The sequence below is a fragment of the Electrophorus electricus genome, chromosome 12 (genome assembly GCF_013358815.1).
Source record: "Electrophorus electricus isolate fEleEle1 chromosome 12, fEleEle1.pri, whole genome shotgun sequence".
In the NCBI taxonomy this organism is placed as follows: domain Eukaryota; kingdom Metazoa; phylum Chordata; class Actinopteri; order Gymnotiformes; family Gymnotidae; genus Electrophorus; species Electrophorus electricus.
Genome location: NC_049546.1, coordinates 13,756,266 through 13,773,232, shown reverse-complemented (window position 1 = coordinate 13,773,232; position 16,967 = coordinate 13,756,266). Strand labels below are relative to the sequence as shown.

The 16,967-nt window shown below is 37.0% G+C and overlaps 1 protein-coding gene across 9 annotated transcripts in view; it reads left to right on the top strand.

Annotated features, from left to right (window-relative positions):
• Window positions 1–231: 231 nt before the first annotated feature.
• The window catches only part of znf185 (zinc finger protein 185 with LIM domain), a 27,222-nt gene continuing 10,486 nt past the window's right edge, over window positions 232–16,967 (top strand). For 4 of the 9 annotated variants that reach the window (XM_035532028.1, XM_035532026.1, XM_035532027.1 and 1 more), the window contains exons 1-26: window positions 232–318; window positions 1,540–1,592; window positions 3,114–3,228; window positions 3,839–3,871; window positions 3,956–4,015; window positions 4,173–4,220; window positions 4,393–4,473; window positions 5,642–5,722; window positions 6,062–6,118; window positions 6,230–6,325; window positions 7,898–8,008; window positions 8,205–8,249; window positions 8,383–8,481; window positions 9,582–9,680; window positions 9,883–9,969; window positions 11,333–11,425; window positions 12,018–12,110; window positions 12,374–12,466; window positions 12,727–12,819; window positions 13,796–13,888; window positions 14,145–14,237; window positions 14,890–14,982; window positions 15,458–15,520; window positions 15,816–15,878; window positions 16,465–16,548; window positions 16,709–16,780. In XM_035532028.1, the coding sequence (XP_035387921.1) occupies window positions 1,583–1,592; window positions 3,114–3,228; window positions 3,839–3,871; window positions 3,956–4,015; window positions 4,173–4,220; window positions 4,393–4,473; window positions 5,642–5,722; window positions 6,062–6,118; window positions 6,230–6,325; window positions 7,898–8,008; window positions 8,205–8,249; window positions 8,383–8,481; window positions 9,582–9,680; window positions 9,883–9,969; window positions 11,333–11,425; window positions 12,018–12,110; window positions 12,374–12,466; window positions 12,727–12,819; window positions 13,796–13,888; window positions 14,145–14,237; window positions 14,890–14,982; window positions 15,458–15,520; window positions 15,816–15,878; window positions 16,465–16,548; window positions 16,709–16,780 (1,955 nt within the window). In that variant the 5' untranslated portion in view covers window positions 232–318; window positions 1,540–1,582. Of the gene's footprint in view, window positions 319–1,484; window positions 1,593–3,113; window positions 3,229–3,838; window positions 3,872–3,955; window positions 4,016–4,172; window positions 4,221–4,392; window positions 4,474–5,641; window positions 5,723–6,061; window positions 6,119–6,229; window positions 6,326–7,897; window positions 8,009–8,204; window positions 8,250–8,382; window positions 8,482–9,581; window positions 9,681–9,882; window positions 9,970–11,332; window positions 11,426–12,017; window positions 12,111–12,373; window positions 12,467–12,726; window positions 12,820–13,795; window positions 13,889–14,144; window positions 14,238–14,889; window positions 14,983–15,457; window positions 15,521–15,815; window positions 15,879–16,464; window positions 16,549–16,708; window positions 16,781–16,967 lie in introns of those variants that run through there. The other 5 variants (XM_035532029.1, XM_035532031.1, XM_035532030.1 and 2 more) reach the window with 5 other exon arrangements.

Here is a 16,967-nt window from a genome sequence, read left to right as displayed (position 1 = left end):
CTATGAGATTTAAGTATAAGGCACTCCTATTACACCCTAATGCACACACACACTCAGGCAAGCATACACGCCCACCATGGGCAGCCAAGCTTCTCTAACTGGCCGGTCTAGTCAGTCAGTGGCACGCCCTTACTTGATCTTTCCAGGAGACGGCTGTCAAGCAGGCAGCCTTCCCCAGAGTCTCTGTGTGTATGTAATAACTCAGAACAGACAGTCCTACAGTTCATTTGTTCTCATCTAGCAAGACCTCTGTTTAGCTATATCTGGGCCAAAGTAAGGTGTCCTGCACTACTTTGGATTTGTATTTTGTAAGTCAAGGTAAGTTAGTGGCTGTACCAGCAAAAGAGTATTTAGAATATTTAAGGTTCAAGTTGCGTTAAAGCAACTACTGAGCAATATTTTACCTGTCATGTAGTCATTTGCGGTTGAAGACAACACTACTTTTGACAATAGTATTAAATCATATGTCAGATCAGCTAAGCATGCTATCATTTTTGTTCTCATGGGGGCATATACACTATGGTTAATTGTAATAATTTAAAGAATGTGATATGTATACAGGGAGGTGATTGATATGTAGCCTTATCCTTTGACTGCGAGGTTTACTGTAATACTCTTTGCCTTTTTTGCCATTTCTATGTCACTTTGTTAACTTGCTCTGATTTACACTGTTAGTAATTCACGTCTCATCCAGTTTTGCCTGTTTGCCTTTGCGAGTTGATTTTTGTCCTGAGTTACAATATAAAAATATTGAATCTTACCATGCATTGCTCCGTGTTCAGTAGGTCAGACATTCAACCGAATCATGCCTCTATTTCTTCAAAAGACCAGTCATCTAGGTCATTTTCATTACTGGGAGAAAAAGAGCTACATCAGATTTCTAGTTATGCTAGTGGTGTTTGCCTTTAGTCTTGAAGGGGTGTGTCAATGCTGGGTTATTGGGAACAAAGCTTATGAACAAGCATTTAATGAGTTAAAGAGAGGAAAACATTGAACTATGCTGTACTGGAGCCTATGACCTCTCCAACAGGACCCCTTGGATTTAGAGTGTTCACCAGTTATATTTCAGGGCCTAATTTTCTGAATCTTACCATTCTTATTAAAAAGAATACAGATATATGTATTCTGAAATTGGCACATCAATGTTTAATTGTGTTGTTAATTGACAATAAATATAGCTAGAAAGGTGTGGATTACTTGTGTTTACAATTGCAAATATATTTGGACTACTATACTGAAACCCACTCATGGAAATAATCCTTAATATGTGCGTCAGAGAATGTTCTGAAAGTGGTGGGACAGGCTAGGCAGCATGGTTAAACAATGACTCAGAAATTCTAAATAAATGTGAAAAGGATGAAAAACAGACCTGAAAGGATGGGTGGCAGTTTACTTGGGTGGCCAGAAAACTGCCAAATAACATTAAACCCATCATGGTCTGTGTGGAAAACAGAAACTTTATATTTACTGAAACGTGTCTATTTTTGGCAAGTTAAATATAATACATAATACTGGCTCTTCTTTCTTAATTTGATCCAGATTTTCTCTGAAAGCAATCTTTGGATACAGTGAGCTGCCTACAATGTCTTCAGGTGAGCTACAAGGACAACTACTCTAACTTATATGTTCTCTGACACATAAGCGATAATAACTGAAACTTTGTACCAAGCCCAGATTTATGATGACTAATGGAAAACCTTCTGTATGCATGAATGACATTGCCATCATCTCTTTCCTCATTCAAAAGTGTATATAATATAAAAGACAAATATAAAAGACATTGTGCTTTTGTCAGTTACAATGTTATCCTGTGGCTGTATATATAAATATGTGTGTACATTTCATACTTACAATTTGGGTATGGGTAGAAGAGAATATACACTCAAAACAAACTGATGTGAAAAACACTGTACATTCTTCTCTAAGGATGTTTGTAAATATCAAACATTTTGGAAATTTGCACTTGAGAAATGACGGCTTTTCTCAAACAGTTAACACCCAATTAATATATAGCCTAAATATGTATTTTAGGTGAGATGTTTGTTGCCTTCTCATAAAAAATAGCAAATGAAAAGTTTTGCAGCGTGTGAAACTGATGTCACTGAGGTCAAAGCAAGGAAAAAATTCTGTTTGTTTTGATGCTGCTTTAGCTCAGAGTTAACCGATATGAAAATGTTTACAAAATGGCAACAAGTCACAGCAGCAGTGGCATGATCGTAGTTTGCAATCTCTTTACAAATAAGGAGAAATTTCTGTGCTATTTGAGTAGTACCAGGGCACATGCTGTGGCTATCATGTAGGCTTTCAGAAGATAGTACAAAAACTTTCTGCCTGTCACATCTGTCCAATGCTACTGGTGCTTCAGAAGGCCAATGATGTGCTCCACACCTGAACATGCAGCACATTGTAGTACCTCTGTGCACTGTGGGTTAGAGCTGAATTCACCCTGTTAGCTGAATGTGTGCAGTACAGTGCAGTCTATTAACTTATCATTGCTGCATATTCTACTTTCATGCTAGCCTGTTCTCCCAGCTTGTAAGGAAACCTCATTCATTCTTGAACATTCTTGTGCATGGTTTGTCTTGGCTGGTGTTTGTAATGCTTGTTCCAGTCTGGCACACAAGTCCACTACTCTAATTGGCTTATAAAGAAATATACATCATGGGCTAGAAAATGCAAGTGCTCTCTGAGAAGCTGGTCATTTATAAATCTTCCCTTCATATAATATTCCACTATGGCCATAGCAGCCACTGAACATCATTATACTTTGTAAGTGTAAGACTTTTATTACCATTTAAATGAAAACCTTAATTTTTGACAGTCAACCTAGCACTGTCTGTGGGGGAAAGCAATTAAATATCCATATAGTGAATGCAAATGATATATTTAACAGTACCACAGGCAATAATATGATTTACTAACACTATAAACATCATGGTGAAATATCTAACAGTTCAATACAGTTCAAATACCATTCACTACTCAGGCCTCTAAGGATGAGACCATTCACTACTGACACTATTCCTCATCTTTTGTATTGGAGATCCAAATGTAGGTCATAACTAGTTTGCACAATTGTTATTCTGCAATGCTTATTTTGCATGTCTGTGCAGAGAGGGACAGACAGTCTGTTTTGCGTACAACAAAGGTTCGTACTGCACTGAAGGGCGACAGCAGCTGGATTCAACGCTCCAAAGGGTTTGAACCAGAGGAGGATGAGAAGCCATGGTGAGTGTAATTAAGAATTCTGATGACACTGATAGTATGTGTGTGCATGCATGTGTATGTTTGTTCATGTTCTGCAGACTAAGGTATCTCTTGCAGCTGATATGCTGATCTTGAGAGATGCTAGTAGTGTGTTTGTGTGTGAGACAGAGATTGAAAGAAACTGCTCTTACAATAGTAATGGTAGTGTCTGCGAGTTTCCCAGAGCCAGAACCTAGACTAAGCCTAAACCTAGACTAAAAGGAGTTACCAATGATGATTCATTGGTACTGCGATTTAGTCCTTTTAGAGTAGGCTTAATACATGACCAGGAAACAAGCAATAAATGTCCTTGATTAATCAAGACTCTGCATGAATACACCACATTCAAACTTATGTTATCTGAAGGGTCTCAGAGGTGCAGGGCAGTCGTTTCAATGGAGCGTTCAGTGACCCTTTATTAGATCCCACTTCTACTGAACAAGAACCCAAGCCTTCACACAGCACAGACAAGTGAGATCTTGCATCGTGCGCGTTTCTGTTCTGTCACGTTTGTCACGTTGTTCAAATAGCCCGTTTTAAAGTTCTACTCAGAGTAAAGCCTTACACTGACATTTAGTTTACCTTTCAACAGTGCCAAAACACCATCATCTGGATACTTGATCAGGTAAGTCAGCATTTAGGTATATGCGGTGCTATAGACTACTACAAAATGCTTCCGTGTTATGAACCACAAAAAATTATTTCGCAGAGGAGTTTTCACAAAGACTGAAACCAAGTCAACTCAGCCGTCCTCTGCCAACGGTCACATGTAAGCAAGCGACTCGGTGATTACCTGAAATATTGGAAGTACACATAAAAGAGGGGATAAATACAAATGTTCATTAGTGGTACTGCAAATTATGTGGAAATTTAAGAGTGTCATAAAGGGTTCTATTTTTACCCGCCTCTACTCTGTTTATTTTTAGTGGAACATCTGGCTTCGTCAAAAAGGCTTCTGATGGGTACAAGAAAATGTAAGGGTTAATGAGTTTAGTAAACTGTGAATAATTTCCTGATGCAAAAAAAAAAAGCCTTTGTGTAGTAATGCACGCTTCCACTACAAGCCATATATATAGGTTCATAGATTAGTGGGTACGATTCATTTATATTCGTTAAAATCTGAATTGCTTTCGCATGTGTTCTCAGAGCCCCTCACACTGTTCGCTCGAACATAGAGACTACCGAACGGTCGGAGCCGTCTCTCAGCACAGAAGAACAGGACAAAAGGTGAGAGGAATAGGCACCTGCTTATTAACCACTGTTACTCACTACTTTTACATGCACACCAGTGGTTCGAACTACACGATATTTTTGTCTTTCACGCGGGTCAGTATGTCAGATTAGGCAATCATAAAAGCATACATTCTTGCCGTGTCCTGGTTGGGAGACTAGCAGTAATACTGGTTTGACGCTGCTCAACCACCATCCATGTTCTTGCACGAGTTAGTAGGTGATCTAATGATTGTCAAGAAGTTGTCAGTTATGGCTACCGAAGCGCTATGAGTGATGCCTGCAGTTTTGTTTTCGGAAAATATAAAACGCATATGCACCCGTTCCTTGGTTTGATGAAAAGGAAACTATTGACTATCTATCTTCAAAGAGAACTTGAGGCAGCCTAAGGAATAACATCAATGTAGCAATGGCTAGCTATCAAGTTCGCTGTATGTAAACAGAAGGTGGTGGGAAAATGATTTGGTTTTGGGAATGAAGACCTCTTAAGAGCTCTGAAAAATGATGATACAAAGATATGTTTTAATATCACGTGGTTTGACAATTACTGTAACGCTATATCTAACCGAAATCAACAGCAACAGCAGAGTCCCTCATCCTATTTGGCATGGTTAAGGAATGCGTCGTAGAAGTTGTCAGACTAGGCTAGAAGATACAGAACATAGTAGTCCGAACCAGGCATAAATTTAGTTGATGTAGGTTCAAACGTGCAAACCTTTGAACCACTCACGCAGTCTATTACACCCAAACACGCACGATACCACATTTAGGACACCCAAAACAAATGTTTTGCTCTGATACAAAAAACAAATTAGTAATAAAAGAAGTTGACGATGTGTCCTTTATGCTCAATATTATGAACTAAAACTCTTAAGAACTCTTAAGAAAGTCAAACTGTCCTTCTCTGCATGTAAGCGGAACTATGAACTGAGTAATCTTTCAGAACTATTGCAACCGTTTGGGGTTTTAGATTTTTTTAGACTGATTAAGAGCAACATTTCTTAGACTAGGTACTTGGGCTATTGTTTACATATAAACTTAGCATTGTTCACAGCGTTCCTCTCCCTGAAACCGGGCGTGTACGGTACTGTCTGACGCCGAGCTTGTGTGTGTGTGTGTGTGTGTGTGTGTGTGTGTGTGTGTGTGTGTGTGTTCTCGTGTTCAGGACAGAAGCAGCCAGCAGTTGCCTGAGGAACTCGGCAGCCAGACAGCGATCATACGTGCTTTCGGCTGCAAAGAAATATGAGTAGGTTTAACTTCTATTGACTCAGTGGTAGTCCCGTGAGGCATGACACTGCTCAGATCATCGCTTCCCAAATCCACAGGTGTTACATTTGGATAACGATAAATAAATAACTCGTTTTCAGGATGAGCATACATTTGTAAATCAATGATTATATATCTTCTTACTACCTGCAATTCGTAGCGTCATTCTATTATGATAGTGTTTAATAATATACGCAACGGTAGTTTATGTATTAAACCTTCGTTGTCTACACGGCTGCCCGTATGAATGTATATCAATTACATAAATTATTTTAGTTTTTGATATTTTTGTTTTTACTACTTTATGGCAAACATTTAGGTCTTCAGAGAAACCGGACGGTTCTGCTCCGACAGTTACATCTTTTGTTGCCAAGAGGTACACACTTTTTTGGCTAATTCACATATTCAGAAAACGTCATTTATCGCGTTATAACTGACACCACTGGTGTGTGTGTGTGTGTGTGTGTGTGTGTGTGTGTGTGTGTAGGGTAGTTATCAATGAAGATGAGGACAGCAACCCTGTTGAACCTAACGCAGAGACCCCAGTTTCGCCTTCCTCTTCTGGCCTTGTGGCTCAGCAGAGGTAAACCGTCACTTTATTGTGACGATTATGCTTGCCTATACGACAATCTCAGATCGTGAACGATTTCTTTGGTCGTGAGGTAAAATCTAGCGTCTGAACATGTAATGTGTCATGCTCCACGGCAGACAATTTAGTGCCTGTGCGACCAATGACAACCTTCAGTTACCCTCTTGTGTATAGTCGGCTGTAGACTGTAGTGTTGTAGTAAAGACCATTAGAACAGAGTCCACGTCAAGACCAAATATTGTTAGAAAAAGATTATCCAACCCACACTGGCTTCCTACATTTACCGTCGGATTCGGCTGGTTGATGTTCTGTTGTGAATGCAATAATACCATGTATCACACAAACTGTAACACGCCGAAAACCTACATTTGTGACTGAGGAAACGTATCACCGTGACGTTATATGCCTTTACCGTCATGTTAAACCTGGCAGTAGGTTTTATGAAATTAGTCCATTGTCTATTAAAATAAATATAGTATCAGTCCAGCTATTTTGAAAGGTTTGGAGGCACACGATAAGGTTTATAATGATAAAGACCTTACTCTCCATTTCTGTAAAGCATTTACTTCTATAAAGCACAAAATATCCCTTTGCTTCTCTAAAGCATTTCTCTCTTTGCTTCTATAAAGTTATTCAGAAGTTATAGCCTAGTCAATTTAATGTAATAATAATAATAATAATAATAATAATAATTATTATTATTATTATTAATAATAATCATCATAATAATAATAATCATAATAATAATAATAATAATTAAATGTTCACAGACTCAGTGTTATTATTAAATGAAAACATAACATTGCAAAGTGCTCTTATAGGTCCTGTTGGAATTTTGGAACCAATGAACATCAACAAACAATACCCAATTGAAAAGACTGATTAGATGTGGTCTGTTAGATAAAATTGAACTTGTTTTTATAAATGCATTGCTTTACATAGCTTGAGCTATATAATAAAATATATAATAATATTGGGAGATAAACTTGACAACCATACAAATCTATATAATAGAAACATGTATTAGTATTGGTAGTAGTAGTATGGTAGTAATAATACTTCTTCAAAAGTGTCATCTATTTTGACACATGCACATGAAATTAAACATAATAACATTTGAGAACTCAGATTATTTTAGTCTTTTAAAACAGTAAATGTGTTAGCAAATGTCTGTAGTTTTCAAAATACTATGCTACAGCAAAAGTAACAAATATCGTTTACATATAACTTTTCCTGATGGCCGAGGGAAAATTTCAAACTTACAAATTCTGCACAATCTGTTTCAGTTCAAGTTGTTAAAAAGTGGGTTTAGCTAATGGAAAAAGTATAGTTGTACTGTTTAAGCAAATTAATATGTTAGCAGCATGCAAGTCCTTACTCCAGGATGGAGACAGGATGTATTTCAAATGATGTTGAAACCAAGACAAGGCTATCAATTTATGGTGTGTACTACATCACTAATAGAATGGACCACATAATTTGATTTGGTTAATTCATACATTGAAACTTTTATTTTTGACACCACCATCAGTTATAATTACAGAACCTGTGTCCATATTAACCTAGCTACAGTGTGGAAATAAGTGTTGATGAACCAGCACCTCCAATTACTGCAGTCGGAAAGAAAGTCCCATCTCCAGCTCCTGAACTGAAACCAGAGGCCACTCCTACTAAAAGGTTGAATTATATTTGGGATCTTGTTATATATTAGGAGTTTAAATGTGCAGTGAAAAATGCATAGTGAGGAGAAACATCTACATACTAATTTACCTTGCGATATACTTCTGTGTACATAAATATAAATGAGTTTATCTCAACTTGTCTTTCAGTGAGTCTGCTTTCATTTAATCAGCTTTTTTTCTCCACTTTACAGTGATCACATCCTGTATGCCACCTATGACACTTCAGAACCCACTAGGTACTTAAACATTTCTGACCATAAATTGACAAAGTATCTGATACCTTTCAATTATTTTTTTAAACATAAAAGCATAGCGTCACATAAATTAATTTGTTATTTATTTTCTGTTGTGGTCTGTTTCTTTCACTAGTGTCTGGAAACCAGATGCTCAATTCACACCTGCTCCAGAGGCAAAAAATGTGTCATTCACAACGCCTGAAACCAAAACAGAACCCACTCTGAAAACAAGGTTCATTGTGTTTACATTATTGTAGATTAGGAATGGAGATTAATGTCAATACTAATATCTGTTATCTCATTTATCATTTCAGTCACTTTATTCTGCTATGTAGCACTGTTGCAACACATGGCTGACAATACATGGCTGACATGTATTGCAGAAATTTGCTTTTTTTGTCCTTTTGTTACTGAACTCTGCATTTATCTCTGTCTAATTTTCTGGACACCTGTTCTTGTTCAGTGTGACTAAGTATGTCAACCACATCTGTGCCAGTCAAAAATGAAACCCCATCCACAGTACACAAAGCAAAGCCTAAACCAGACCTCTCCTAGCTAAAGTTTATTCCTTATTTTACTTGAGTATTATAATTAAGTAAATGCATATGTATACTTAGTGGAGGTTAGCGGATTTGTGTACCATCTGCTGGGTATCCACTGCTCTGCAGTGCTCTCAGTTTTTTTCTGATTTAATACACCTGACTGAAAAGTGACTCATTCACAACCTGAATCAGATGTGTTTGAGGAGGGTGAACATGAATCTGTGCAGGACAGTGGGTCCTTAGGACTAGAAACCACTTGTTTAGATAGAAATCTCTCAGACAACATAAAATAATGTGTATTATGTGAGAAATTCTTCTACCTGTTTAATACTTTTGCAGCATAAAACAACTCATAGGAATAAATAATACATAGAATAAATAATCTATTGAATAGAATTATAAATATTTGCTGCTAAAATCTTATACTTGACTCATCATTCTTTTTTATCATCCTTATTTGTCTTTCTTCTAATTTCTAGTTGCTCATTTTCCTTTTTCAGTGTCACTAATTCAATTGGTCCAGTTGCTCAAAAAGCCAAATCTACAACACCAGAACTGAAACCAGAGCCTACTCCTAAACTAAGGTTTATTCCTTATTTTAGATGAGTAGCCTGATGTGAATATATTGTATGTATATGCAGATAGTATGTTTGTAAATGCAATATATATATGTATTTTTTCCACTAAATGTAATTTTGACATTTTTATATTTGAATATTAGTGCCATGCACTTTGCTCATAATGCCTTAGGCAATAACATTTTCCTTTCTTCCGTATTATTTTCTCTCAGTGTCACTGAAGGAAATGCTCAAGTCATAAAAGCTCCTGTGTTAAAGAAAGCTTCCTCTGCAACACCTGAACCCAAACCAGAGTCAGCTCCTAAACCAAGGTGCAATATAGTTACATTAGAAAAAGTTACACATAAAGATATAAATTATTTTTGTCTTCACTCATTGTTTTTATTTATCTACATGTTTCAAGCTTGAGTATCTCTATTTTTGCTCCTTCCATATTTTGCAAATTTCATATAACTAAATTATAATACCATAATAGCTTGAGATCAAATTTGTATACTGTTCTCCCTTCCACAGTGTCACTGAACCAGTCACTCCAATTGCTCCAGTTGCTCAGAAAGACACAACCAAAACACCAAAACCAGAGTCAACTCCTAAACAAAGGTGCATTATATTTACATTAGAAAAGGTTAGGTACACATAAAGATAATTTTTATATTCTGTCATTATTTTATGTACTTACAAGTGTCAAGCATTAGAGTTTTTTGTCATGCAGTTTTTTCTCCTTCCATATTTTGGAAATTTCATATGACTAAATTATAGTACGATAATAGCTTGAGATCAAAATGGTGAATCTTCATCATGATGACAGTCCCAGTCCCTTGAGGCAGATATCCATTTCCTAATTAGTGATTGCAGATGCCCATTTGTGAAAATATTTTCACCATCGTTGCATGACAGGATGCAGTACACCAAGATTATATTTTTAGTCGCGTACTGGAATACTTGGCTGGAGTAGTACGGATAACAATAGGGATGTTATCCAACAGTATATTATTAGTGATTGTGCATACAATGCATAATCAGCATTGTTATCCTACAGTGTTTTCTTGTTCTTTGTTCTTGTTCTTGTTCTTGTTCTTGTTCTTGTTCTTGTTCTTGTTCTTGTTCTTGTTCTTGTTCTTGTTCTTGTTCTTCTTCTTCTTCTTCTTCTTCTTCTTCTTCTGCCAGATTTCTGAGCGCTGACTTGTTGCACACTTTTCGAGATATCAGCTATGTTCAAAATAGCCTACTATATTCTACTGATTGGGCCCCAGATCAGTATTCCATTGGCATTATGCAAACAACATAAATGTTTCCAGTACACAAGAAGCCTGGATGATGCACTAAAATGTCAGAAAAAAAGTTGTACATATGGGTGAGACCTTCATGTGTTCAAGTGAACCGTAGTATGGTTTGTTTGTTGCATACTAGATACAATATTGCATACTACTATGGGGACCAGCATTATACAGTATATACTGAGTGCAGTATATAACATGTAGTAGGCTCCTTATGGGACCTTATGGGTAATCAATTGGGACTCCATGGCAACCACTTATTCACCTACTAACAACACAGCAACCCCTTGAGATGCCATAGCAACCACTTGGACCAGCTCTTTCCACTACTTAAAGACTGCATGGCAGTCACCTGCGATACCACAGAAACCACCCAACAAGGCCATAGCAACCATTTGGTTACACCCTAGAATGCTTGGTACTCCATAGCACCTGCCTAGCAATACCATAGCAACAACTTGGTAACACTCTACTAACTACCTGGAACACCATAGTTGCCACCTTGCAAGATCATAGCAACAACTTGGTAACACCCTAGCAATCATTTGGGACTCCATAGCAACCACATAGTAAGATCATAGCAACTACCAAGCAACTACCTAGGGGTTGCTTAAGATGCACAATCACTCTGTATTTTCTTCAGGAAATGCACTTTTCAAGTTTCTGTAATGTTCTCCTTTCCACAGTTTCACTGAATCAATCAATCCAACTGCTCCACTTGCACAGAAAGACTCATCCAAAACACTGGAACCCAAACCACAGCCAACTCCTAAACCAAGGTGCCTTATATTTACATTAGAAAAAAATTGCTTCACTAAAATAAATGCCGAAATAGCTTGAGATCATGGTGAACTGTTACTATGATAGCAGTCCTAGTCCCTTGAGGTAGGCATACATTTCCTAATTACTGATTGCGCATGTTGTTATCCAACAGTATATACTTCTTCTTTGTCGTCATCTTCTTTGTCTTCTTCTTATTTTTCTGATGGATTTTTGACTGCTTACTTGTCCTGAAGATTTGGAGGTATTGACAATGAAACCAACGACAATGGATTTTGTCTGAATGGGAAATATGTGCTTGTATTCCGTTTCTACATAGCAAACTTTTTTTCTCTTGATTTTTCCCATTATAATTGAATATTGGAATGTTTGAAACCTTCATACACATAATAACTACTTACACACCAGCAGTTACACTAGTTATCCTTCAATTGGGACTCCATAGCAACCACTTGGGACCTCATAACAACCACTTATTAACACCCTAGCAACCACATGGTATTCCACCTGGGAATCACTTAAGATATGCATCACTGCATTTTCTTCAGGAAACGCTCTTTTCTAATTTTTGTACTGTTCTTCCTTCTGCAGTGTCACTGAACCAGTTGCTCCAAGCACTCCTGTTGCACAGAAAGGCATATCCAAAATACCTGAACCCAAACCACAGCCAACTCCTAAACCAAGGTGCTTTATATTTACATTAGAAAAGGTTAGGTACACATAAAGACAGAAATCAGTTTTATCTTCTGTCATTTTTATGTACCTACATATGCCAAGCTTGAGTATCGCCATTTTTGCTCCTTCCATATTTTGCAAATTTCATATGACTAAATTATAGTACCATAATAGCTTGAGATAAAAATGATGAACTGTTACCATGATGGCAGTCCCAGTCCCTTGAGGGAAGCACCAATTTTCTAATTTATGTACTGTTCTCCCTTCCCCAGTGTCACTGAACCAATAATTCCAACTGTTCCAGTTGCACAAAAAGATATATCCAAAACACTTGAAACCAAACCAGAATCAACTCCTAAACCAAGGTGCATTATATTTACATTAGAAAAAGTTAGGAACACATAAAGATAGAAATGTTTGTCTTGTCATTGCGTTTATGTACCTACATATGCCAAGCTTGAATATCTCTATTTTTGCTCCTTCTATATCTTGCAAATTTCACATGACTAAATTATAGAATCATAATAGCTTGAGATCATATGGTGATCTGATACCATGATGGCAGTCCCAGTCCCTTGAGGGAAGTATCAAGTTCCTAATTTCTGTATTGTTTACCTTTTCACAGTGTCACTGAACCAACCATTCCAGCTGCTCCAGTTGCACAGAAAGACATCTCCAAAACACCTGAACCCAAACCACAGCCAACTCCTAAACCAAGGTGCCTTATATATATATATATTATAAAACATTAGCTACACATAAAGATAATTTTTCTACTGTCATTAATTGTATGTACCTACATGTGCCAAACATGAACATCTCTATTTTTGTTCCTTACATATTTTTCAAATTTTGTATAACTAAATAGAAATACCATAATAGCTTAAGATCATGGTGAACTGTTACCATGATGGCAATCCCAGTCCCTTGAGGTAGGCATACATTTCCTAATTAGTGATTGTGCATGCAATAGAATGCAATACGCAATCACTGTTTTTATCCAATGGTATATACTTCTTCTTTTTCTTCTTTGTCATCATTGTTTTCTGTGCCGCCTTCTTATTTTTTCTGACGGATTTTTGACTGCTTACTTGTCCCAGAGTTTTGGAGATATCGACAGCAGTACCAACTCCAGAATTTTTTTGTCTGATTAAGAAAGAAGTGCTTGTATTCAGCTTTTTGATTTGACATCTGGTTTCTACGTAGCAACTTTTTTTCTCTCAATTTTTTTCCCATGGGAATTGTATAGTGGAATCTTCATACACACACTCACCCAAATAATAACTGGTTGCACACTAATGGTTACACTAGTTATGCTCCAATTGGGAATCCATGGCAACCACTTAACCACCTAGCAACAACATAGCAACCACTTGAGGTACCATAGCAACCACCTAGCAAGATTGTAGCAACCACCTGGAATGGCAAAGGAACCACTTAGCAATTACATAGCAGTCACCTGGGATACCATAGAAACCATCTAGAAAAACCACAGAAACCAGCTTGCAACCAACTGGGTCTCAATAGCAACCACTTTGGACTTCATCGCAACCACTTTTTAACACCCCTGCAACCACCTGGTATACCATAGCAACCACCTAGCAAGTACCTGGGAATCACTTAAGATATGCAATCACTGCATTTTCTTCAGGAAACGCTCTTTTCTAATTTTTGTACTGGTCTTCCTTCTGCAGTGTCACTGAACCAGTTGCTCCAAGCACTCATGTTGCACAGAAAGACATATCCAAAAGACCTGAACCCAAACCACAGCCAACTCCGAAACCAAGGTGCTTTATATTTACATTAGAAAAAGTTAGGTACACATAAAGATAGAAATTAATTTGAATTTCTATCATTTTTATGTTCCTACATGTGCCAAGCTTGAGTATCATTATTTTTGGTCCTTCCATATTTTGCAAATTTCATATGATTAAATTATAGTAGCATAATAGCCTGATATCAAAATAATGAAACTTCACCATGATGACATCCATTGAGGTAGGCATCAGTTTTCTCATTTCTGTACTGTTCTCCCTTCCCCAGTCTCACTGAAGCAGTCACTCCAACTGTTCCAGTTGCACAGAAAGACATATTCAAAACACTTGAAACCAAACCAGAGTCAACTCCTAAACCAAGGTGCATTATATTTACATTAGAAAAATGTAATGCCATTTTTTGTCTTCTCTCATTATTTTTATGAACCTACATGTGCCAAGCTTGAGTATCTCTAATTTTGCTCTTTCTATATTTTGCAAATTTTATATAATTAAATTATAGTACCATAATAGCTTGAAATCAAAATAGTGAACTGTTACCATGATTGCAGTCCCAGTCCTTTGAGGTAGGTATCAATTTCCTAATTTCTGTACTGTTCAGTGTCACTGAACCAATCACTACAGCTGCACCAGTTGGTCAGAAAGACACATCCAAAGCATCTGAACCGAAACCGAAGGTTGCTTCTAAGCAAAGGTTCAGATTGACCTTTTTACATGAATGGTGTTGTGTATATACATGTGTATGTGTGTCATGTAATATTGCAGTAAATTTGTGTTTTTGTTGGTTTAACAAATCTGATTAGATTCAACTAGTGTGAAGCCTGGTTGAATTGGTTGCGGTAGAGGAAGATAAACATGAATCTGTATAGGGTTGGGTTGGGAACCCTGTAGGTTTAGGAACAAACAGTACATATAATATTTATTTATAGGTGTAGGAAATGCCAGTCTTATACATATTCAGCAATTCTTTGGCCCTTCGTAACAATACTAAAAATTGTTCTCTCTTTCCTCAGTGTCACTGAACTAATCACTCCAGCTACCCTGGTTGCTCAGAAAGGCCCATACAAAACATCTGAACCCAAACAAGAGATCACTCCTAAGAAAAGGTTCATCATCCTTTTTAGATGAGATATTAACATGAACCTATGTATATGTGGTTATAGTGCTGGTAGATAATCATAAATAATAATGCATGACAGACCTATTATATTATGGTACCTTTGAGGCAGTAAGCTGTTTATGAGACATAATAATGAAACCACATAAATATACTGCAGAAAAAATATACTGCCTTCTGCAACCATTGCCCAGTGATATTACAGCCATAGGTCTGCATGTGTTATTATTTCTCTTCCTTCAGTGTGACCAAACCATTCCTGGCAGCCTTTTATAAATAAGTTACAAATTAGTTACAATGGAATAGTTATCATCATAAATAGATAGATATATAACTGGATGCATAGAAGGATCATTCTTGTCAAAATGTTTGTCATGTTCATCAAGATGCAAATTCCATCTGAAAATGCTAATTCTGTCTTTTCCCTTTTTTTATTTTCTGTGTGGCTGCCTCTTTTTCCTCAGTGTAAAAACACTTCAGAAGACCAGTGACTTAAATGACATTGATCTTCTAGATCTAACTCAGAGGTCAGTTAAATTATCATTAGATTATCAGAGATTATCAGTAAAAATTGAAAATATGCCTACATCCATGATTGTCCTTTTATAGATAGCTGCTATATGCATTTAAAATTTCAGGAGCACCTATGTGCTGTTTGTAATAGAGGGAGGGAATTGAAACTCTTATAATGGCAAAGATTCAAAGGGAGATTCACACCTTGTACTGCCCCCTGTTTTATCTTATGTCATCATGTTCAAGCATTTCAATTCTATTTTACACATTGTTAATAAACATACCCCTCTCCCCTTGTCAATTGTTTAGTACTCTGCAGAAACAAGTGGACCTCAACCCTACCACCACAGACCTGCTGACAGGAATTGGCAGGTGATCAAATGGGGGGAGGGGGGGTCTCAGGTAAAAATAGCTATTGCTGCTACTTCTTTTTGTGAATGCAGACTATTCCTTAGTAGACTGGGATAGGATAACAGGCTGAACAGGATATTAAGGTGATCTGAGTGATCTGAGAAGGCCACTTCATGAAGTATGAAAGGGATGTCTCAGATCGCTCAGCATATATAATATGGTAAATCATACCCTTCAGAAAAAGAGGCTTATTGCTAAAGACATAACCAGGCCTAACATATTTTTATGTTGATACCATTGCAGATTTAGAGTACAGTTAACTTTGCAAGTGTCATTTATGTGTAATAAATGAAACAAACTGAAAAATACCTTTTTTTGGTCTTACTTGAGCCAAAGACCAAATATGTATATATATATATAATTTTTTTTTAAATTTTACCGGTAATTTCAAGCATGTTTTTTTTAAATATTAGCTTGGCTATCAGTTTCAGATGTATAGGTCCTTTCCCATTCAAATAGATAGGATAGTCTTGTACAGCTGGAAAAAATTCTTTTTGGGGGGCATTGCAAAGATTGGTTTTGAGTGCATTGTTGGCTGCTCCCACAGCTCTCTGCCCCAGTCAGAGAAGACCCGAGGCTCTCTTGACCTACTTGCCCTTGATGTCATCCCCATTGACACCAATTCTGACAAGTGAATTTTTTTGTTTCTTAAACTATGAGTTAATTGCATGGTGTTTCAGAAATGGAAATTTCAGAGATTCAAAAGCAAAACTAAAGTAATATATATTTGTGTTTCATTTATATGTGGACATCATGGACTCTTGAACTTTTGTTTCTTGCTACTACCTCAGGCTGAGCACTGATAAATTAAATACCAAAGATGAGACAACAAAAACCGTTGTATGGTCAAAGGACCCAAGAAGGTACAGCAAAACATTATCCCTTTGCCATTTAGAAGGATTCTTTATTTCCGCTTCCTGATTTGCTTACATAATGTCTCATCAGTTCAACAGAAATGGTCACCATCACAACCAACAAAACAGAGATAGTCAAGGGTAGTGCTTTACAGAGATAGTCAAGGGTAGTGCTATTCTTTGGCCTATTCTTTGG